The 24,091-nt window shown below is 37.8% G+C and overlaps 1 protein-coding gene and 1 pseudogene across 7 annotated transcripts in view; both read left to right on the top strand.

The window, feature by feature from the left end:
• UBR5 (ubiquitin protein ligase E3 component n-recognin 5) overlaps nt 1-24,091 on the top strand; it is a 142,801-nt gene that overhangs the window by 103,472 nt on the left and 15,238 nt on the right. For 5 of the 7 annotated variants that reach the window (XM_032609397.1, XM_032609394.1, XM_032609396.1 and 2 more), the window contains exons 29-48: nt 1,265-1,411; nt 1,509-1,627; nt 1,709-1,835; nt 1,922-2,051; nt 3,382-3,542; nt 3,663-3,902; nt 9,351-9,474; nt 10,094-10,205; nt 11,186-11,317; nt 11,687-11,944; nt 12,217-12,485; nt 12,658-12,869; nt 15,510-15,740; nt 16,225-16,298; nt 17,519-17,691; nt 17,787-17,900; nt 18,814-19,034; nt 20,421-20,541; nt 20,641-20,745; nt 22,994-23,237. In XM_032609397.1, the coding sequence (XP_032465288.1) occupies nt 1,265-1,411; nt 1,509-1,627; nt 1,709-1,835; nt 1,922-2,051; nt 3,382-3,542; nt 3,663-3,902; nt 9,351-9,474; nt 10,094-10,205; nt 11,186-11,317; nt 11,687-11,944; nt 12,217-12,485; nt 12,658-12,869; nt 15,510-15,740; nt 16,225-16,298; nt 17,519-17,691; nt 17,787-17,900; nt 18,814-19,034; nt 20,421-20,541; nt 20,641-20,745; nt 22,994-23,237 (3,314 nt within the window). The remainder of the gene's footprint in view (nt 1-1,264; nt 1,412-1,508; nt 1,628-1,708; nt 1,836-1,921; nt 2,052-3,381; nt 3,543-3,662; nt 3,903-9,350; nt 9,475-10,093; nt 10,206-11,185; nt 11,318-11,686; nt 11,945-12,216; nt 12,486-12,657; nt 12,870-15,509; nt 15,741-16,224; nt 16,299-17,518; nt 17,692-17,786; nt 17,901-18,813; nt 19,035-20,420; nt 20,542-20,640; nt 20,746-22,993; nt 23,238-24,091) is intronic. The other 2 variants (XM_032609399.1, XM_032609395.1) reach the window with 1 other exon arrangement.
• On the top strand, nt 6,024-8,359 carry LOC116742686 (annotated as a pseudogene).

Here is a 24,091-nt window from a genome sequence, read left to right as displayed (position 1 = left end):
GCTCACTCAGTCTGGGGGCAGGGAGGGGTACGGAATGCTGGGCGAGCCTGCGGCGGCAGAGGCCAGGGTGACGTTGTAACAGCCTGCGGTGTGCCGTGTGTTCTCCCAGGGAAGTTGTCCCTGGATCATGGGACCCTGGCAGTGGCGAGTTGCACAGGCTCCTGGGAGGGGAGGTGTGGACAGTGACCTGTGCTTGCACACAGGCTCCTTGGTGGCGGCAGCAGCAGCCTTAGCGTCCCATGCCCTTCTCTGGGGTCTGCAGTGATAGCTGCGGTTTGCGCCCTTCTCTGAAGCTTGTTTAGGCGGTGCTCTGAATCCCCTCTCCTTGCGCACCACGAAACAATGGTCTCTTGCCTCTTAGGCAGTTCCAGCCTTTTTCCCGGACTCCCTCCCGGCTAGCTGTGTCGCACTAGCCCCCTTCAGGCTGTGGTCACGCTGCCAACCCCAGTCCTCTCCCTGGGATCTGACCTCTGAAGCCTGAACCTCAGCTCCCAGCCCCCACCTGCCCCGGCGGCTTAGCACACAAGCCTCTCAGGCTGGTGAGTGCTGGTCGGCACCAATCCTCTGTGAGGGAATCCCCTTTGCCCTCCGCATCCCTGTTGATGCGCTCTCCTCCATGGCTGTGAAGCTTCCCCCCTCCGCCCCCCCCCCCCCGCCCCGTCTCTGCCCGTGAATTCCTAGTGTGTGGAAACCTTTCCTCCCTCACAGCTCCCTCCCACTGGTGCCGGTCCCGTCCCTATCCTTTTGTCTCTGTTTTTCCGTTTCTCTTTTGCCCTACCCAGGTACGTGGGGAGTTTCTTGCCTTTTAGGAGGTCTGAGGTCTTCTGCCAGCGTTCAGTAGGTGTTCTGTAGGCGTTGTTCCACATGTAGATGTATTTCTGACGTATTTGTGGGGAGGAAGGTGATCTCCACGTCATACTCCTCCGCCATCTTGAATTTTGGCTAATAAGTTTGTCTTCCTTGTTTTAAATATCTGAAAGTGAGAATCACCTTACTTACTGAATGCTTACTAGGTGTACTCACTGTGCTAGATGCTACAGTGGTGTTTGACAAGACAGTTAAGATACCTCTTCTCATGTGTTGCTTTACAGACTTTACACCACTAAAGTAATCCTATTTGTTGCGTGAACAGTTACACTTTGCATTTAAAAGTTAACAAGGGTTCTGTTGAGTTTTAATGAGTTACGCCTCTGTAATTTCAATATAGACCTTTGTATTTTTAAAAAAATTTCTGTTTTTGTACTTGTGTATGAATTCTTTCTAGACTCAAACGGACATCACCAACAGCCTATTGTGATTGCTGGGAGAAGTGTAAATGTAAAACTCTAATTGCTGGACAGAAATCTGCTCGGCTTGATCTACTTTATCGCCTGCTCACTGCTACTAATTTGGTCACTCTGCCAAATAGCAGGCAAGTAGTGGGATTTTTAGGACATAAATTGAGTTGTAAAAGCACAGCATAGGTAAGTAGCCTCTCCCCCTCCGCATAACAATGTGCTGTTTTGCAGGGGAGAGCACCTCTTACTCTTTTTAGTGCAGACAGTTGCGAGGCAGACAGTAGAGCATTGCCAGTACAGACCTCCTCGAATCAGGGAGGATCGTAACCGAAAAACAGCCAATCCTGAAGGTGAGTTAATTTGACAGTTATGACATATAGGAAAAGTGGTATGTTCATTTCTGCCTTACCCACTATTTCTTTTCTTTTTAGATTCAGATATGCCCGATCATGATTTAGAACCCCCCAGATTTGCCCAGCTTGCCTTGGAGCGTGTTCTACAGGACTGGAATGCTTTGAAATCTATGATTATGTTTGGGTCACAGGAGAATAAAGACCCGTATGTATTCATTAACATTTTTTTAGAGTTATTTATTTCCCACGTTAGTGTAGGCAATTACAGTGCATTCTTTCTTTCCCCTCAAGTCTCAGTGCCAGCAGCAGGATAGGCCATCTTTTGCCAGAAGAGCAAGTATACCTCAATCAGCAAAGTGGCACAATTCGGTTGGACTGTTTCACTCACTGCCTTATAGTCAAGTGTACAGCAGATATTTTGGTAAGTCATTTGAATAATTATTTACAAGCACATGAAAAGGATGTTATTTTACGTAGTTTCCCATAATTTTACTAATCAAGCTCCCAAGTACCAGTAAGCTCTAATTAAATAGTACATTAAGGGGAATGGAATTTTGGGGGTGATTTAAATTTCTCATTTTAGACCAATCAATGAAAGCTCCTTCTTTCATTCTAAATAAAAGTCCTAGAGTGTATTAAAAATACAACAGTATAGGGCTTCCCTGGTGGCGCAGTGGTTGAGAGTCCGCCTGCCGATGCAGGGGACACGGGTTCGTGCCCCGGTCCGGGAAGATCCCACATGCCGCGGAGCGGCTGGGCCTGTGAGCCATGGCCGCTGAGCTTGCGCATCCAGAGCCTGTGCTCCGCAACGGGAGAGGCCACAACAGTGAGAAGCCCGCGTACCACACACACAAAAAAAAACAGTATAAAAATGTATGAAGCAGTGTTCAAGATTAATAGTAACTCAGTGCGAATTTTTTTTAAATATCTCTCTTTGCTGTGAAATTAGAAAAGAATATAAACTATAAAACCCAGTGCTGATGAGACTTGGACACTGATGAGGTGGCATTGCATTTGGTACTCCTTTGGAAAACAACTTGTCAGTGTCAAGAGCCATAAAACTAACATTGCCCTCAGAAGTTTTCATAAAGAAATAATCTACAATATGGGAAAGAAAAAGATTGTGTCACAGAATAATACAAAATTGAAAAACAAATACTTTTATGGATCCGATAGTAGAGGACTATTGACTCAAGTCAACCACTTACTGAAATGTAATGCAGTGATTTAAAAATAAAGGTTATTTTAAGTAACATTTAAAAAACAACAGGGAAAACAATGTGGAATTGGGTGTTCGCTGTAATTAATAACTTTATGATACACCATGTGTAGAAATGCGACTAGAAAGTAATAATGGTTAAGTGAGAGGGATGGGATTATGAATATATTAATATAACTATTTGAGTCTACTCTGATATTTTGGTAAGTACCCTGTACTGAGTGAAATATATTCTTTCTCTGATTTGATATATTAGGTTTTGTTCTGCTAAATAGTAATTGATATTCATAGGAGTTTGAGACGAAAAAACAAGAAATTAGACATTTGAGAACCACTGTAGGTCAAGCATAGTGGTCGTTGGCATGTGACATAAATTAATCACTGACATTGTAATTGTTTTGGTTAAATATATTGTGATGTTTTTATTATGAAATGTTAATAGCGAAAAAGTGTTAGAACTTTTTCCTTTATGAATGTCTAAACATCTTAGGAGATGTCTCAACATTAATAGAGTGGATTACTATTTTTAAAGCTTTTAGATACTCTACTAGGTACACTAGTGAAAGAACTCCAAAACAAATACACACCGGGACGTAGAGAAGAAGCTATTGCTGTGACAATGAGGTTTTTGCGGTCAGTTGCAAGAGTTTTTGTCATCCTTAGTGTGGAAATGGCTTCATCTAAAAAGAAAAAGTAAGGCATTCTTTTTTATTTTGGCTTCTATATAATTTTGCTCACATTTTTTTGTGATAGTGATAAAATTTTGTATATGAAAGGATTCAGAAGATTCCTGTATTTCCCTTTTTGCTCTAGCAACTTTATTCCACAACCAATTGGAAAATGTAAGCGTGTATTCCAAGCACTGTTACCTTACGCAGTAGAAGAATTGTGCAATGTAGCAGAGTCACTGATTGTTCCTGTCAGAATGGGTATTGCTCGTCCAACTGCACCTTTTACTCTGGCAAGTACCAGCATAGATGCCATGCAAGGCAGCGAGGAATTATTTTCAGTGGAACCACTGCCACCAAGACCATCATCTGATCAGTCTAGCAGGTAAATTTCTGTCTGCTAACAGATTCTGATTAATTCTTTCTCTGGAAATGTCACAAATGTTACTAAAACTCTTGCATAAGCACTCAGGTCCTGTACAGGATCATTTGTGTAACCAATGGTAAAGATTTTACTTAGTTTGGAACATGTGAAAAGCACTTTAAAAACTACATGTGTCTACATATCTAAAGTAATAGATCTGTAGTTGTGGGGTTTTTGTTTGTTTGTTTGGAAAAGCACTATTTTTATTATGCCAATAAAGTAATCTGGTAAGAAAGTTTACTTTAGACTTCTGTACTTCATTACTTTCTGGTTTTTCTTACCTTTATATGTAGCCTGCTATAAGGCCAAGTTGAAGAATGAAAAGCCTTGTTAACTTTCTCTGTGTCCAAAGCCTTGGGTTAGGGGGCAGCTTGTTATTATATAATCTAAATAACAACCAGAATGGTGGCATTTAAAAATATTCTCTACAACCATATTATATAGGATAAGGCTAAAACAATTCAATAAAAATGTTTCTAGTTATAAGATTACTTATTCTTAAATCTCTTTTTTCCGTTTGTTTGATAGTTTCCCTAACTAGGCTCTAAGTTTGCTGAGTCAGAATGTTTAGAAACTAAAATGTTCTGGTGTCTTTTATCACAGTGCTTCTCAAATTTTCATATGCCTGCAAATCACTTGGGTATCTTATTAAAATGCAGAGGCTGATTCTGGAGGTCTGTGTGGGGCCTGAGATTCTGTATTTCTTAGGAACTTCCAGGTAGGACAGTGCCAGTACTTCTGCTTTAGGGGCCACACTTCTGAGTTGCAAGGTTTTAGAGATCTTTTGCAAATATTTGTTTATTTTATTTGGTTTTCTCAAGTCTGATTTTGTTACTGTGTGCATGTGTTACTAGTGTTTTAATAAGGATCTTTTGGAGCTGAAGACCCTTATTCCTCTTTTCTGGAAAACAACTGTGTGTTAATAAAGCCCTTCTTTAGTATTTGGGCCATTTCCCAAGACTTGTTCTTTGGTTTTCATCTGTGTTGTTGTTGAGTGCTCTCTCTCATTATTCTCATTATTACTCCATATGCCAGTATGTATCCCAACTTTGCCTTTATTGTCTGGTCTCCTAGGACACCCTGGAATCTAAAGTCCAGGTTTGTCTATAAAAGTTCTCCAGTGGTAGCCTTGTCACTGATACACTTCCAGGATTTGCTGAAAACTGTAATAAATTGAGCTATATGTTTTCAGACTTGCCAAACCATATCTCATTATGCTAGCAGAACCTCTCTGTGTTCCGTGTGATGCTTCTGATCCTGATCCCCTGTGAGGAGCCCTCCAATTACTTATGTGGTATCACCTTGTGAATTCTTTGTACCCTTCCCTTGGTTTTGTTCTAGAACATAAAAATTTCTATCTGTTGAACAGATTTTGGGATCATCTCATCTATAAACAATGCCCATAGCCTGTTCCTACTGTTTTCAAGATTTTTTGTCAGCTTGCCCTGCTTCTTAGTCGTTTGATTAAAATACTGTGCACTCTTAAACTTTCCTCTTCATTCTTGGTTGGTTCTTTGGCCGATCTCTGGTGTCTTCCCAGAAGGTCTCATGATAATCAAGAGATAATAGTGCTAATGTTTTCTATAACTGTTGATATAATATAGAAAGTTCTTCATTGTAATAAAGTACAATCACTCCTCATAAGGGTGTATTTTGACCAGTGTTCCAAGAATGTATTTAAAAAGTACACACTTGACCAGTCTTTGGGATTTCCCATATCTTGGATGGTAGATGGTGTATATCAGCAGTCCCCAACCTTTCTGGCACCAGGTACCGGTTTCGTGGAAGACAGTTTTTCTACGGACCGGTAGTGGGGGTTGGGGGCGATGGTTCAGGCGGTAATTCGTGCAGTGGGGAGCCCCAGATGAAGCTTTGCTTACTCCCTGCCCCCCTCCTGCTGTTCGGGCCCGGTTCCTAAAAGGCCACGCGGACCAGGAGTGGTGCTCGGCCCAGGGATTGGGGACTGCTGGTGTTTATCACTCCATTGAGTGTAAAGTCTTGAGTTGATAGCTTTGCTTTTTATGTTGCTTCCCTCCACCTCTTTAAAACTCTTCTGTCCTTATTAATTAATCTGTTTCTACTCTACCTGCCAAATGGTGTGTTATTGCAGAATGCGGAGAACTGAAGGGAGGGACTGATTGGGGAATATTTCCAAAGGATGGATCTGGTGACAGTCATCCAGACTTCCCCGAGGATGCAGACATAGATTTAAAAGATTTAGATAAAATTTTATTAATAATGGAAGACTTAAAAAAACATTGGAAATACTTTTTTTCAAATCCCAGAACTGGGAGATGGCCATTAAAAAATACACAAAAGTTTTAAGGTATGTGGAAGGCTCGAAGGCTGCTACTGACAACACAGGTACAGCAAAGCTGCAGCCTGTCGCTTGAGCTGTGTGCTGAATATCGGTGCTTGCAAACTGAAGATGTCCGATTGGCAGGGAGCAGTCGACAGTTGTTTGGAGGCCCTTGAAATAGATCCAGCAAATACCGAAACACTGTACTGTAGAGCCCAAGGATGGAAAGAACTAAAAGAAATATGATCAAGCATTGGCTGATCTTAAGAAAGCTCAGGAGATAGCACCAGAGGATAAAGCTATCCAGGCAGAATTGCTGAAAGTCAAGCAAAAGATCAAGGCACAGAAAGATAAAGAGAAGGCAGCTTATGCAAAAATATTTGCTTAATAAGGAATTCAGTTTTGCTTAAATATGCATTGATTGTATAAAGCAAATAAGACAATTTAAGGGTTTTGTCTATTAGGTATGATCCCTAATGTGTTCTACCATTGTTTACAGTCTAGGAATATGGGTAGGGATTCACTCTTAATAGACCAGTGTTACAAAATATGGTGAAGTTGATTTCGTTTTAAATGGCTCTCTGCATTACTCACAAAGGATAATGGTGTCCAGTGTATTTTAAACTCCTAGACACATCTTGTTTTAATAAATAGATGAAAACTTTAAAAAAAAAAAGAAAAAGAACCACGTCTCATAATAACAGCGGTTACTGAAATTTTAGTATGAACTTGAGGAACTTTCTTAAGCATCATATATGTATTTAATCTAAGTATTTAATCTAAAATCTGTTTTTAATTTTCCCAATAACTAATAGATACCCACTATCATCCTAATTTTAGAAGTGAGGAAACTGAGGCTCAGAGCAGTTAGATAATTTGTTCAACGTCACACAGCTATTAAAGTTTATAGATATTTGGAGGTAATTCTAGATAGATATTTTCCTTTTTCCTATATCCCTGTATATTAGATGGCAGAGTAGAGAGAGAAATTGCTGCTTTGTGCTTACTGATAGTGTTGATGCATTGGATTAACCAACACCGAAGCCCACCCTACTCCATAGCACAGATTGCAGTCCTAAACTCTCACGGGTGCCGTCTTGTAATCAGAAGTTCTCTGAAGAGACTTTCTCCTGTCCCCATCTAGCCATGGCTGATGTAGGTAAATCTCTTGAAACCTGTTGCTCTTTCTTGATTTATATTTGGCTTTATGTATGTGAGGGGGGGACAAAAGAGGGGATCTCTATGACATAACTTCTATTTTGCTTAGACCCCAGACCTTTACCTGTGAAATCTATGGCTCCTGAAACTCTAGCCTAAGAGATACCAGCAGATACCTCTGGTGCAAATGGTGGCACCGTTATCACTAGGATAGTTGTGCTTTGTTTTTGTTTAAATATTTTATTTAGTATTTTTAGGTGTTCCGTAGCAAGAGGCATTTCTCTGCACAGTCTGGCAAACTGCTGGAAATAGGAGTCCCCAAAACTTGAAAGTATTTTAACAACTTCTGTTAGACTGGATTTCAGGACTGTGGTGCTTCGTTGTGGCAGGAAGTGGGGAAGAAATTAAATCATGGTGTGAAGAAAACTGAAGCTCATTTCTAAATGGGGAGTTATAATATGTTCTGTGTATTGGCAGTATCCTACCTACTAAGTTCATAACTTCTTAAAGTAACTACTTTGAGAACACTATTGGACTTGTGGTTGTTTGTTCCAGGATGTTTTTTTAAAGAAGAAATACTCATTGACTGTGGCTTGACATAATGTTGACTTTTATTTTTTAATATTGAAAATGTTGAAATCCTAGTGCTTGGAAATATCCTTATCTATTCATATTTTCCCTTTTTCAAAAATATTAATATATTAGTTTTGGGTATACAACACAGTGATTTGATATATTTATAAGGTGATCACCGAATTAAGACCAGTTACCGGGCTTCCCTGGTGGCGCAGCAGTTGAGAGTCCGCCTGCTGATGTAGGGGACTCGGGTTCGTGCCCCAGTCCGGGAGGATCCCACATGCCGCGGAGCGGCTGGGCCCCTGAGCCGTGGCCGCTGAGCCTGCGCATCAGTCCGGAGCCTGTGCTCCGCGGCGAGAGAGGCCACAGCAGTGAGAGGCCCGCGTACCGCAAAAAAAAAAAAAAAAAAAAGACCAGTTACCATGTGTTACCTCTTCAGATTTTCTTTTAGCCTCTTCAGTCCACTGTCTCTGAATTACCAGTTACTTAAGTTTCTAGTATTAAACAGCAAATTTCTGTTTATTTGAAAGCAGAGTGTCTAAGTTGACTTTTCACTTGTAACTGGTTTGATTCTCATTTCTCAGAGCCTCTGAGGTGAGGAAAGAACACTATCAGTGTAAACACTTAAAGGTCCTTTCATCTCTTTCAGACTGTGTTTCTTAATCTGTAAATAAAGTATAATAGTTAGGTCACAGGGTTATTAAACAACAATCTTCTGATCTCTGACCTGCATTTTAAACTGCATTCTCTGGTTCTCCTCTTTTATAACGGAGGCATCTGTCCATACTTGGCTGTTTCCAAGTCACATTTTTAAGAAAGTGAAACTTTTGCCACCAATCATCTTTTGTTATGATTCTATTTTAAAATCATACTTTTGAACTTATTTTTTTTCCCAATACTCATCAGCAAGTCAGTGGTTAATAAGCTGATGCAAAGTAGGTCATGTCAGTCAAGTCTTTTAAAAAGAGTAGGTTACTTGTAATAAACACACTTTCGTTAGTGGATGAATGCTGCTGTCAGAGCCTTTGGAAGTTGAAAGGTTTAGCAGTGGAAAAGGAAAAATTTTCCCCGTAGAAATACTTCAGTGGGAAGGACTCATAAAAGTATGTGCATTAACACAGATTTGAAATGACTTACTAAAAAGTAAAAACAGTTCTGGGATTTATAAGTTAAATCTCTGGTAAAATGATTTCTTTGGGGTTCATATTATCTGATATACTATAGATTAATTATTGTCGGTTTCTAAGAAATTTTAGGTCAGATTTAAAACAGCATCCTAGCAAGTGAATCACGTTGGGTAACACTGAGAAGCATAAACATCTGAGCTGTGTATCAGAGGTGTGGCCGCAGTATGCTCATAACCTGGTTCCTTACAGCTCCAGTCAATCTCAGTCGTCCTACATCATCCGGAATCCACAGCAGAGGCGCATCAGCCAGTCACAGCCTGTTCGGGGCAGAGATGAAGAACAGGACGATATTGTTTCAGCAGATGTGGAAGAGGTGGTTTTGATTGTTTTAATTGTGGTAGATGAGAGGCTTTTATTTGGGGGGAAGGGGAAAGTAGTCACAAGTTTATTAATAGCTAATAAACTACTATTAGGAATAATAGCTTACGTGTATATGCTTCCACCTTTTAGACTTTTGTTATATGTTCTCATTTGTGGTTATACATCTTAAAATATGTTAGTATGTTGATTTACTGGATAATAAAAAATTAGAAACATAAAGTTGTTCTACTTAAGGGTTTATAGAAAAGATATTCTCAATGTTAAAAGAGTTTTTAGTAGTTTTGTGCAATGTATTCGAAGGTAGACAGGGTACTGCATATTATATAAATTTTATAATTGCAGAAGTTTAAAAAAATATATACTCCCAATACAATTTTTATAATTTTAAGGTTCTGTGTATGGACAGTAATCATAAACTTTGGGATATGTGGGCATAATTTTTGATACCAAATTATCACTAGCAACTGAAAATTTTGAAAACTGCTTAGTGTTACAGTTCCCTATGGTTAGGGATCTTTGTGTTTTAGTTTACTAAATGCTGTGGAGGAGTACTGGTAGAGAAGTGGGTTTATTATGTACTTTGATTGTCTACAAATAAGATCTGGATTTAGGTTGAGGTGGTGGAGGGTGTGGCTGGAGAAGAGGATCATCATGATGAACAGGAAGAACATGGGGAAGAGAATGCTGAGGCAGAGGGACAACACGACGAGCATGATGAAGACGGTATGCAGATTATTTGAGAAATGATTCAGTATGAGAAAGTCGGGTACTTTTAAGAGATACTAATAGAGAGATAAGTGTATTTGATGTGTAGTGAAATGTTCATATTTCTGCTAGGGGATTCTGTAGTATGTGTCAGAATTTGAGGAGGTAGCTATATACATATGTAAACATAAATGTATATACTTTTATATATTTACATGTAGAAAATAATTTATTCTCTTTCCTTTTACCTTCTGGTTCACACTTCCTTCTTAAAAGGCTTTTAGAAATTAAAATAATCATAACCACATAACATTTGAAAATTAGAGAAAAGGAAAACAAATAACCCATAATCCCACCCAGATGTTAACAGTTTGTATTTTTACTTTCAGTCCTCCCCTGTACTGCCCCATTCCCGTGCATGTCTTTTAGATATTGTATGTGTAAGTTTTTTTTACTTTGTTTTTTTGACTTCGGCCTTTTTGCTACATAGTCATCATAACCATTCTTATCAGTAGCCGTAGGATGGACTTTTGGGGATCAGCTTTATTGAGGTATAATTGACATACAATAAACTGCACATGTTGAAAATTTATAACTTAATATGTTTTGACGTGTATGTGAAGTACAAAGGATACGTTTAACCTTCCCCTCTTGGAATCCCAATATGTAAAACAGATGAAAATGGAGCAGTGGAGCTACCAGAGCTCTGCCCACTGGCTGGAGTCCTCCTGCCTAACATTTTTTACCTAAGGCTATGCAGGCCAGATTTTGAATCTGTGTCTACTGAGTACCATAATTTACCTAGTCATTCTTCTGCTAAGCAGGCAGTCGTGCATACTCTAGTAGTTATCACTTCTCTCTGCGGGGGGGGGGGGGGGGGGGGGGGGGGGGGCGGACCAGACCCCTCCCAGTTCCCACCGTTATGATATTCTAGCTTATCAGCCTGACTTGATCCAGTGAGTTTGTACCTTTTCTTATTATTTAAATATATTTGCTAGGGAGTGACATGGAGCTGGACTTGTTAGCAGCAGCTGAAACAGAAAGTGACAGTGAAAGTAACCATAGCAACCAAGATAATGCTAGTGGGCGTAGAAGTGTTGTCACCGCAGCAACTGCTGGCTCAGAAGCAGGTATGTTACCTTCTCTTAGCAACTTTCTTGCTTATAACTAAGGCTATGTGTGTAGAATTGGTTAAACTGTGCTCAGTATAATATGCACAGGGGTAGCTAACCCTTTAATTAACTTCATTTCTCCATAGATATTAGTGAAGAAGATTATTATTTCAATGACTTTTTGCTTTTCTGGTTTTTATATAATGGATTATTTCTAAGGTTCATTTAAGAGTTCTAGTTAAACTGTTTCAATGATGGGTTTTTGGACTATTGGATACAGTCTGGCATTCTGTTTAATATGTATATTTTCCTGAATGAGGGGGTACACTGTAATTTTAGATATCAACAAACTCACAATGATTTTGGTTTTAAAAATTAAAAACTTAGGTGCGAGCAGTGTTCCTGCCTTCTTTTCTGAAGATGATTCGCAATCAAATGACTCAAGTGATTCTGATAGCAGCAGTAGTCAGAGTGACGACATAGAACAGGAGACCTTTATGCTTGATGAGCCATTAGAGAGAACCACGAATAGCTCCCATGCCAACGGTGCTGCCCAGGCTCCCCGTTCCATGCAGTGGGCTGTCCGCAACACCCAACATCAGCGGGCGGCTAGCACAGCCCCTTCTAGCACATCCACACCAGCAGGCAAGTCTGTAAACTTGGTGTTCCTAAGGTTTAAAAATTATGCATGTTCCTCTAGAGAACAAATTAAATAATTTCAGAATAGTTCTTCATTGTTTTGCTGAGTTCAAATACAAAATTCCCTTCCCTGAAATTAGTGTGGTTTAAGAAAATGCTCATTTACCACATTTACTAATGTAATTGATCTTTTAGCTTATTTAAATATATACAGTGTTAGTGAAACACAGTTAGCAACTAACAGCTTATTATGGTTGTCCTTTTTTTTTCCCTTATAGCAAGTTCAGCAGGTTTGATTTATATTGATCCTTCCAACTTACGCCGGAGTGGTACCATCAGCACGAGTGCTGCAGCTGCAGCAGCTGCTTTGGAAGCTAGCAATGCCAGCAGCTACTTAACATCTGCAAGCAGTTTAGCCAGGGCTTATAGCATTGTCATCAGACAAATCTCGGATTTGATGGGGCTTATTCCTAAGTATAATCACCTAGTATACTCTCAGATTCCAGCAGCTGTGAAATTGACTTACCAAGATGCAGTAAATTTACAGGTATGAAACCACTGCAAAGTTACTCATTCAAATATATTTTTTGGCTGTCTGTTATGAGAATTCCAGTATAATGGGAATTAATGTTACAAGTACTTAAATGTCTGTATCATACTACTCTATCGAACTTAACTTTATCTGGATAGTTTTAACTGTTTTAGTTTGGTCTTTGTAGAACTATGTAGAAGAAAAGCTTATTCCCACTTGGAACTGGATGGTCAGTATTATGGATTCTACTGAAGCTCAATTACGTTATGGTTCTGCATTAGCATCTGCTGGTGATCCGGGACATCCCAATCATCCTCTTCATGCTTCTCAGAACTCAGCTCGCAGAGAAAGGATGACTGCACGAGAAGAGGCTAGTTTACGAACGCTTGAAGGCAGACGGTATGAAATTCTTTGTTTATGCTTGTGTGTTTAGACAGAACCGTTATAGCCTAAAAGTTTAGAGCTTTTTGATTGCTATTACATAGGACCTCACTCTGTTGTAAAGGAAAGGAGGAAATACGTGCCTTGCATTACTTCTTTTAAACCGTTGTGTAGTTGAAGCAAAATAAATTATAATCCAAGCTATTTTAAAAAAATTTTTTAAAAATTCATTCATGTTGTAGTAATCTGATACTAAATTCTTCTCATTTTTGAAGTAGTTGGTCTATAGCCTTGTCTCATTCCCCAGGCCTCCCCCCTTGAAAGGCATATATTCATAGAAAGACTTATTTTGATCACGATTAAATATGAATATACTTTGTACTTGGGAAGGAGAAAGTCTGTGTAATTACCTAAGCTGCTCTTTGGTTTCTAAAATCAAATTTCTTTTTCTACCTCCTGTAGAATCATAATTAAAGTATATTTGTTTATGTATTTATTGTGTTCTTTCTAGTCAGTTATAAAATGACCTTTTTCAGGACTAGAAATTAGCCCACACATTGAAACTAGATTAGTGGCAGTGCTATATAGTGAAAATGTCCCATCCCTGAAGTCGAAGTCCTAGAATTTGGTTCTAGCTTTGGCTCAGGCTAAACAACCTTGCTACTTTGGGTGGACCATAAATGGAGGAAAGACAAGGGTCTAAGGAGACTGCTTAGGAAATTTAACAAGACTATGGTTGGAGTCTACAAGAGAAGTAATAGTCACCGAAGTAGGGCAGTGAAGGGCCAGTGAGGAGAGAGCGCTGAAATCATTACAAACAGAACTTAGGGCCGTGTTGGGGTATGGAGCGGGGAGGAGGCAGAATTTACATCGTCTGAATTTAGATTCTGAATAACTAATGCAAAAATTAAAAGAAAAATCTAGAGGAGTAGAGTGGACATACCTGCTTTTGAACATGTAGAGAACTGGGAGAGGATTTAGTGGAAATGTTTAATATGCAAAATTGAATGCTTGGCAAAAAGACCTGGATTAGAGATAAAGACTTGAGAGGCAGCAGCTTTCCTGTCCTAGGAAGCCTGCTCCACCAATAGACACAGGCCTTGTCTTCATTAGGCTAGTCACTACGCCAAAGAACACAGATTTCTGATAATAGATTTTCATTGGTGATAGGGTTCCCTTTTCTGTCTTGCTCCCACTCTCACTCTAATAGAATAGCTTTATTGAGATGTAGTTCACATACCATACAGTTCACCCATTTAAAGTATACCGTTCCATAGTTTTGAGTATGCTGTGCAACCATCATCACAATTAGTATTAGAATGTTTTATTCGTTTCCACAAGAAGCCCCGTACCTATTAGCAGTCACCTCCCGTTTTCCCCTACTTTCTAATCCTAAGCAACCACTGATTTACTCTCTGTCTCTATAGATTTGCCTATTCTGGACATTTCATGTAATGGAATCATTCAATATGTGGTTTCTTTTACCTAGCATAATGGTTTTAAGGTTCATCCATGTTTAGCATGTATCAATACATTATTTCCTAGTATTCCATGTCACATTTTGTTTTTCCACTCATAAGTTGATGGACAGTTGGGTTGTTTACACCTTTTGACTATTATGAATAATGCTGCTGTGAACAGATTGTGTACAGTTTTTTGTGTAGATAATGTGTTTTCAATTATCTTGGGTATATATCTAATTGTAGAATTGCTGGATCACATGGTAACTCTCTTTAACCTTTTGAGGAACTGCCAGACTGTTTTCCAGTGTGACTGCACCATTTTACATTCCCAATAGCAGAGTATAAATAAAGTTTCTAATTTCTCCACATCCTTGCCAACACCTGTTATTATATGTCTTTTGGATTATAGCCATCCTAGTGGGTATGAAGTGGTTTCTCGTTGTGGTTTTGATTTACATTTCTGTGATGGCTGATGAGCATCTTTTCATGTGCTTATTGGCCATTTGTGTATCTTTGGAGAAATGTCTGCTTAGATGTTTTATACATTTTAACTGGCCTCTGTTTTTATTATTGAATTTTATGAGTTCTTTATATAGTCTGGATACAACTTCCTTTCAGATACAGGATTTGCAGAAATTGTGCCCCATTCTGTGGATTGTCTTTTCATTTTCTTGAAGGTGTTCTTTGAAGGACATAGGTTTTTTAATTTGGGTAAAGTCCAGTGCTCTTTATTTTCTTCTGTTGCTTGTGCCTTTGGTGTCATTTTAGGCACACTTTTAGGTTCTCAAAGTGTGGTTCCCAGAATAGCAGCATCAAGGTCACCTAAGAGCTTGTTAGAAATATAAATTTTGGGTCCTACCCTAACCCATTCTTACTGAACCCATAGGGGTGGGTCCAACAACCTGTTTTCACAAGCCCTCCAGGTGATTTTGGTGGACACTGAAGTTTGAGAACCATTGTCTCTGGGGAAGGAGTACCTGCTGCCAATCCAGAGGACGCTGGAATTTCTTTCCTTTATAAATGTATACAGTACTGTAAATAATATACAATGGTTATATTTCTAAGGCAGAGCCCAGGCGTAATGAGGTTTTATTTATGGATAGTCTCAGTTCCTAATTTTGCATATTTATAACAGTGGTACATTTCACATTTGTGTTCTTTTTGTAAACATCTTCATTTCTTTTTACTCCTATAGACGTGCCACATTGCTTAGTGCCCGTCAAGGAATGATGTCTGCTCGAGGCGACTTCCTAAATTATGCTCTGTCTTTAATGCGGTCTCATAATGACGAGCATTCTGATGTTCTTCCAGTTTTGGATGTTTGCTCATTGAAGCATGTGGCATATGTTTTTCAAGCCCTTATATATTGGATTAAAGCAATGAATCAGCAGACAACATTGGATACACCTCAGCTGGAACGCAAAAGGTAGCCATACTTGCCATGAGATTGTTTTAAGAAATACTTGCTGTGGTCTCCATTAGTACGTTGTCTGATTTTTGGAGTAAGGAGAACATTGCAAACAGGAACATTTCATGTGGGCAGGTGGGCTTGAGTCCATCCAGCCACTCTCCATAGCTACTCCTCACTTAAAACATGAAACCTAAGAATCCAGTTAAGCTTTATGCTGGAGGTAGTTTGTCCTGATTGTTTTATCATGTTTTCTATTAGAGTTTGTGTAAGCACTCACTATTTCTTGGTGTGATTAGCCTTTTGCTTCTGTTGAACCTATTTTGTAGTTGTAGTACATTTGGCTGATTAGTCTACCATTCCCAGAGTCTGAAACTTTATCCCAGTGTTTGAAATTGGTTAGATACTAAACTAACCTTTTCAGTATTTTTTGCATCACCTTTGCTCCTGTTCATACAGCACAAAATACTTCATGTAAAATGACTCACTTGTCTTTTTAAAGGACACGAGAACTCTTGGAACTGGGTATTGATAATGAAGATTCAGAACATGAAAATGATGATGACACCAATCAAAGTTAGTGTACAGAAAATCTGCTAATCTACTTCAAGAAATGGCTGCCTCAGTATTTCCCCTTCAAGCTTTTTAACTTCATTATTTTCTGTCTGGGTGGGAATTTCTCTTTTCTTCTCTATGTCCCGTTCCTTGCATTTTCTGTCCATTTTTCCTTATATATCCTTGCATTAATTACTTCATAAATAAGGATGAGTTAAAGAAATATTATAAACTTTTTCAACAGTTAATATTTTTTCTATTTTGACTTTGTATCTCTCCTTTGCATTTCTCTTAGTTTTATGTTTACCTTTATTCTTAAGTGTGTTGGTACTACGTACATTTGAATAAAGTCTTAGCAGAACTTTTGCTAATACTGATGCAAAATAGACTGAGTCAAGAAAATGGAAAATACCAGTTATAACTCCCTATTACATCAAAACTCAACAGTTAATGCAATAAAAAAGAGAAAATATTCCAAATTCAAGAAATTTGGGGATTTTCTACACTCTTTTATTTGTAGCTTTCAGGTATAATTTCAAGTAGAATTAAAATACTTTTCTAGTGGGGTCAGATAGTCTGCTTGCCTGTTTCTTATTATCATGTAGTACTTTATTCAGGCCTGGGAAAGACAACTTAACTTTAACTGCTATTTTTTGAGAACCTAGCCATAGCTCACTGCTATTTTCACAGCATACTGTAAGCACTGACAAAAGTTTTATTCCATTAATGGGAGTTGGTGCTGGTGTGCTGATTTCCTGTTGGGATGCATGAGTTGCCCAGACATTTCTCTGTTTATCTTCTTCTATAGAGGAATCAGAACTTAAAAGTAAGCAGATGCTCAAATTTTAGCCCCTTTTGTGGAGTCATCAGTGAGCCAGGTCCTGAACATGCTCAGGAAACTAGCTATATTCAGGTCTAAATCTCTAGAGAGAGAAGAGGTGGATGTGGGTAGTGTCTGTCCAATACAAAATAGAACAGTATTTGTTACTGCTAATATTTTTTGCAAGTTTTTATTGTGTTAAAATACACATAAATGAAATTTATCGTTGTAACCATTTTAAACCAGTATTTTGAATTACCACTTTAAAATATTATCAAAATTTTGGACTATCAACTTGTTTTGAGTGGCATTAAAATTTTATAAAGAGATAACAAGAATTTTGGATTGAGCAGATGTAGATCCTTTTACCCTTCCCCAATAATTAATTTTTTAAAAAAACATTTTATCTCTTTATGTTTAGGTGCTACTTTGAATGATAAGGATGATGACTCTCTTCCCGCAGAAACTGGCCAAAACCATCCATTTTTCCGACGCTCCGACTCCATGACGTTCCTTGGGTGTATACCCCCAAACCCATTTGAAGTGCCTCTAGCTGAAGCCATCCCCTTGGCTGATCAGCCACATCTGTTGCAGGTGATTCACATAAACTAGGCTTAAGGTTTCTTTTTAGTTGAATTTACTTTTTTAAAGTGTTCAATGTAACTGTAATATTTTTATTAAAATTCCAGCCAAATGCTAGAAAGGAGGATCTTTTTGGCCGTCCAAGTCAGGGTCTTTATTCTTCATCTGCCAGCAGTGGAAAATGCTTAATGGAAGTTACAGTGGATAGAAACTGCCTTGAGGTAAGATAGTAGAAATCTTCGCAATATAATATTTGTGAGTTGAACACTTATCCCAGCGTCTAGTTTTTGGGAAATGCATTCAGAATATTGTATTTACCCAAATAACAGAAGTATCAGAAATTCTTGCCTTATGACATAATTAAAGGAATTCCAGTACTGTCAATAGTCTGCTTTGAGACTAACTTGCTGTGTTTGCCTGTTCCGGAGTTGATTGTTGTAATTCTGCTGAATATTTAAAATTTTTATACATATGAGCATATATAATATTGGCTTGTAACTTTTCTTTTTGAGTCTAGAATGGGAATAAAGTAATATTAATGATGATACCTAACATTTGTTGGATAATTCTATCTCCTGGGCACTGTCTCAATTAATCTTTACAGCCATGTTGGGTAGAAAACATTATTATCCTGATTTTATGGGTAAGGCTTGGAGAGATTACATAAATTTCACGTGGGAATGTCTGTTGTTGTAATACAACTAGTGAAATGACAGATCTAGTTTTTAGATGAAAGTCCGATTTGAGAGCCTGAAATTATACTGTACTGTTTCTCCAGTGAAAAAGTAATAACACCATTTAAGAGTGGGCATATAGAAGACATGTACTTGAATAGAATTTTCTTTATTATCTAAGTGATAAAGGAGAATTTTATGCACATAAGACACTTAAGTAACCATAGATATTATAAAGGTACCTTGAAAAGTTCTCTGAGGCTGCTCTGGTAAATGCACTGGAATTGGTGCTCATCCATGGGAATCAGATAGACAAGAAATAGATTGCATCTTTGTAGTTGAAGTGCCAGAAGGGAATTATTTAACTGCCATGTGATCTCTGTGGAGTATTAGTAAGTTGAAAAGGAAATCTAGTCAGTTTGTTTTTTAATATCTAACATTTAAATGTAAAAATTCATAGGTTCTTCCAACTAAAATGTCTTATGCTGCCAATTTGAAAAATGTAACAAACATGCAAAATCGGCAAAAAAAGGAAGGGGAAGAACAGAATGTAGTGCCAGAAGAAGCTGAGAGTTCAAAACCAGGGCCATCTGCTCACGATCTTGCTGCACAATTGAAAAGCAGTTTACTCGCAGAAATAGGACTGACTGAAAGTGAAGGGCCACCTCTTACATCTTTCAGGTACTTGCTAAGTGAAGATAGTTTTTCTATGCGATTACTTTATGGCTATTATAATTTTTGTAAGAGTTTTTATTTAGAAAATTTATAATTTTCTTTGTATTTTATTTGTATATAAATAATAGGATGAAATATTATTTGTGTTTTCCTAGTTTATAAATCAGAAATTTAGAGTTTTCTGGATTTTGTTTTTTTGTGACTGTTTTGTGATTGATTGGCATTCTGATTTTCTCCTCCTTTTACTGAAGAAATTCTGACTCTGTTTTTAACGTTCAGTACTGAGTTAAAGTATATATACATGTCAAATTGTCAATTATACACTTGTTAGCAGGAGCTCAGCTATGGGAGGGGAACATGTGAAAAAAAGAGCTTTATAGATTTGTGACTTTCACATTTGTCTGGGCTCACTCCTTTGCCAGGTTCACATTTAGCAAATCTCTTGCAAGTGGTAGGTTCTTTGCTTTCCCAGTAAAAATTTGCCTAGTATATACTGTGACTCAGTATGGCTGATCACCTAATGATTTGTTGAGTGTCTGCTTTATGCTGTATGATGTTTGGTTATGTAATGTCAGATTTTTTTTTTCTTTTTGGTTTGCTTAGGAGGAGTTAAACTAGTTTAGGAAACTGTATACATCTTGTGTACACAGTCTAACAACCATAAAAGGCAAGGAAGAATTAGGGACTGGGATGGCCCAAGCTTCCTAGAGACAATATGATTTGAGCTGAGATGGTTCGAATGTGTAGAAGCAGATAGATTGAAGGAGAGAATAATTAGAGGTAGAGAGACAAGCTATTATTCCTTCTGGCTAGTTGTTAAAAAGGGGGCTGAAGTAGAATATTGCCTTTGGGGATGAAAAGGAAACCATGGTTAGGAAAAGAAAACTTATGAAGGACTTGATCACTCTGGAGGGACCAAGGGAAGAATAAATTAAAATCTGTTCAAGTCCGTGCAGTAGGAAAATAGGTGGTACTATTGAAAGAAATCAGGAGGCACTGTCACTGTGGTGAAGAGTCCATATTCAGTTTCACCATGTTGAGTATGATTGAAGTGGATATATTTCACACAATGAAATTCTGGTCCATTGTGAACTAAAGAGGGGTCTGGGAATCATCTAGTGGAGACAGACACTGGACTTTAAGGAGAGGAGGTAAAACTAAAGATGAAGATGGAAGCCAGCCTGGGGATGTATCCTTACGTAAAGGACAGAAGGAATAATGGAGTAAAATTAAGAAGTTCTCCAAGGAACGAGTAGCTATAGAAAAGTGGTTTTGAATTACTTAAGATCTCAGAATATTAAAAGACCAAGTAATTACTGTTATTGACCAAAAACCAGGAAGTTTTTAGAGTTGCCTAAACTGCTTCCCCCTCTCCCCTTAAACTTCTTACAGGCCACAATGTAGCTTCATGGGAATGGTCATTTCCCATGATATGCTGCTAGGACGTTGGCGCCTTTCTTTAGAACTGTTCGGCAGGGTATTCATGGAAGATGTTGGAGCAGAACCTGGATCAGTATGTATTTTGAGCACTTTACATTCTATTCTGCCTGATAGGAACATATTTCAGAGGATAATTCTGTCATGCATTTGTTTTGTTGTTGTTTTTTTTAAGATCCTAACTGAATTGGGTGGTTTTGAGGTAAAAGAATCAAAATTCCGGAGAGAAATGGAAAAACTGAGAAATCAGCAGTCAAGAGATTTATCACTAGAGGTAAAGGTATTTAGATTTTCTTATCCTATACATACAGTATGCTATTTATATAAAATTTAAAAACAAATAACAATTTTGTTTAGGGGATATATACTATGTAATTAAAAATTTAAAGAAAATAAATGGTAATCATCAAATTTAGAGTAATGGCTGTCTCTGGCAGTTGGTTTCCTAACATCCTGTAATGATGAGCAATGGGTTTGTTCGTTTAAGTATCATTATGAATACATGGATTAAAACTGTTTGGATGTGCTTCATTTCATTGATGCTCAAATTATCTTTTCTGTGGCTAGTGAGAGTCCAATCTTTGACAACTTCCTTACGTTTTGATATGTCTCATTTTCTGTTATTTTCTGTCACAGACCTTAAATCAGCCATTTCTTCAAGAAGCCCTGCTTCCTTTTAGCAGGAAATTGTATTTTGAGATTATAATCTGGGCTCTAGGTTGCTCACTGCCTGTTGGGTTTGTCATTGTTTCTAGGCCTTTTAGTAGGAAATGCTCCTTTAAAAAAGGAAGAAGAAAATTATTTCATGAGTTCATACTGATACTCCTAATTCAAATTCAAGATTTAGGACCACAAGTTTGTTTTATTTTCACCTTTTAGTCTTTACTTCCTTTCTTCTGAACTGAATAATATCCAGCTTCCCAGCAACACTGATAAAATTACTCATTTGCTTTTATCCAACAGCATGCATACAGTAGTCTTAGAATCATAACATCAACACCACTACCAACAAAATGATTATTGAAAATAGCCCAAGATTTATTTGCAGTTTTTGTTCTTAGAGCATATCCAGTTGGAGATGTACAGTCAAACTACATTGTTTAAAGTCACTTGAAATAATTCCTTTTGTGTGGTTTTGCTACCTACCATCTCATCTCCACACAATTAGGGCCTTTCAGTTCATTTTGCTTTCACTTTTTAGGGATTGCTCTCTCCTTTTTTTGACTTTGTTATGTTTCATAGTTAATGTAAAATATCTACAGTTGCAAGGTCAACTCTATAGAAGAAGGTTGTATTCAGAGAAATCTAATTTCCATTCCTGTCTCTTTTACTTTGTATTCCCCCTGCCCCCTTTTGGGTTTTTGGGGTTTTTTTGTTCTTGTTTTTAGCTTACTTCCCTCCCACCTTTCAAAAAATATATAATCCTGTGTGTATTCATTACGCATCTCTCTCCCCCACTCCCACCCTGAACATGCTATTGTACATTTTACTCTATCTTGCTTTCCCCAGTTAACAGTATATCCTAGAGAGAAAGCCATGGCTCTATATATAGAGAGATGTTCTGCCTTCTTTTTTTCCAGCTACCTAGTGTTAGCACCACATTTTATGGCTGTATCAATTTTTTTCATCTGGTTTCCTATTGATGGACATTTGGGTTTGTTTCCAGTCTTTTGCTGTTACAAATAGAGATGTGATGAATAATAGCCTTATGTGTGTTTCTCTATTTGGCTAGCGTGTCTTTGAGATAGATAGACATGGGTCAAAGGGCATGTGTATATGTAATTTCGGCAAATATTGGCAAATACCTCTACATAATGTCTGTATATATTTGCACTTTCAACATGAACACAAGAAGGCCTGATTTTCCAAAGTCTTGTCAGCAGTTTGTTGTCAATTTTTTAGATTTTTGCCAGTCTGATAGGCAATATAGTTTAAATTTGTATTTCTCTTATTATGAGCAAAGTTAAACTTTGTTTCATATATTTCATATATTATGGCTGCTTCTTTTTCTGGGAACTGTTTGTTGATATTTCTTGCCCATTTTTCCTATTAAAGTGTTTTTTCCTCAATTTTTTTAGAAACGCTAGGTGTATATATACACTACGCATGAATCTTTGTCGGTAATAGAAGGTGCAAATGTTTTTTCCCGTTTGTCATTTTTCTTTTACTTTGCTATGGTATTCTGCCACCAAAGGAATATGCTATGTTTTTTTCCCTAGGATTCACTATTAAAAAAAAAAAAAATTTACATTTTGATCTACTTGCAGTTTATCCTGCTATATTACCAAATTGGTAGACCTTTTAAGAAAATGTTATAATTGAGTTAAATTCCATTTTCCTGATTTAATGTAAGATATTCTTGTATGATTTAGAGTGTTATTTGGAATATAAGCTTTTGAGAACCCAAATACTTCGTAGCTATTTCAGCTGTCAAGGAAAAGCTAAAATTAGATTTTCAGATTTTACATAGAAAAATTTCAAGGTGGTTTCCAACACTGAATTTACTACTTTTTGTTGTGTTTTAATAGGTTGATCGGGATCGAGATCTTCTTATTCAGCAGACCATGAGGCAACTTAACAATCACTTTGGTCGAAGATGTGCTACTACACCTATGGCTGTACATAGGGTGAAAGTTACATTTAAGGATGAACCAGGAGAGGGCAGTGGTGTAGCACGAAGTTTTTATACAGCCATTGCACAAGCATTTTTGTCCAATGAAAAACTGCCAAATCTAGATTGTATCCAAAATGCCAACAAAGGTACTCATACAAGTAAGTACTCTACAGGTAACAAGCACATACAAATTCTTACCTTGTTTAATGGAAACAATGATAATCACGGTTATATATGTTTACAGTGGGAGAACGTTAATGTATATTTACACTTTTATACCATTTTATTCTAGATTAATGATTTAATCATGTTTAAACTACTATAATTGACAATTTACCAGTTTGCTCTTTTACTGCCACACTTATTTCCATAAATGGTTGTGATTGTACTATTTTTTTCCATCTCAAATTATAATGTCTGGGGAGTGGGAGGTTTAAGATCTATGGTAATATAAAAATTCAAAGAGCAAACTGCAGGATTCCCCCAATCCCTGTATTTAATAAGTAGAGATACTTAGAAGAAAATGCTATTGTCTAGAACAGTGCTTTTCAAAGTATAATTTGCAGAGTCGTTCCAGTCTCCAATGAGATGGAGCTTGCAACCAAATGTAAGTTGGCTGTGTCACCAACTTCACTGTTTAATTTAGCAAGACTTTGTTTTTTGGTAAGAAGGTTTTCTGTATTAACATCCTGGTGTAAGCTTTGCCTCCTTGAGGATCAGCACTTTGGGGTTAGGATTCTTACCTAATTTTCAGGATTACAATTAGCATATTAAAAATGTGTGAAAACTACAAAAGGTTGAAACTGGGGGTTCATGTAAGGTAGGGGGCAGAAGATCGTCAGTCTTGTAGGTGGATGGATGTAGTAATTGAGGGAGAAGGAGTTACTAACAAAATCCTGTGTTTTACCTAGGCTGTAGCTGTATCTTACTGGGGTTCTGTAAACTGGCACCGTAAAAGCTGACTGAGGTCTGGAAAAAAACTGAATGAGCTCTGGAAAGAATTGAGGATGAA

Source organism: Phocoena sinus, chromosome 17, assembly GCF_008692025.1.
Source record: "Phocoena sinus isolate mPhoSin1 chromosome 17, mPhoSin1.pri, whole genome shotgun sequence".
Taxonomy (NCBI): domain Eukaryota; kingdom Metazoa; phylum Chordata; class Mammalia; order Artiodactyla; family Phocoenidae; genus Phocoena; species Phocoena sinus.
Note: the sequence above shows the minus strand (reverse complement) of the source record. Positions and strands in the feature narration are given on the sequence as shown.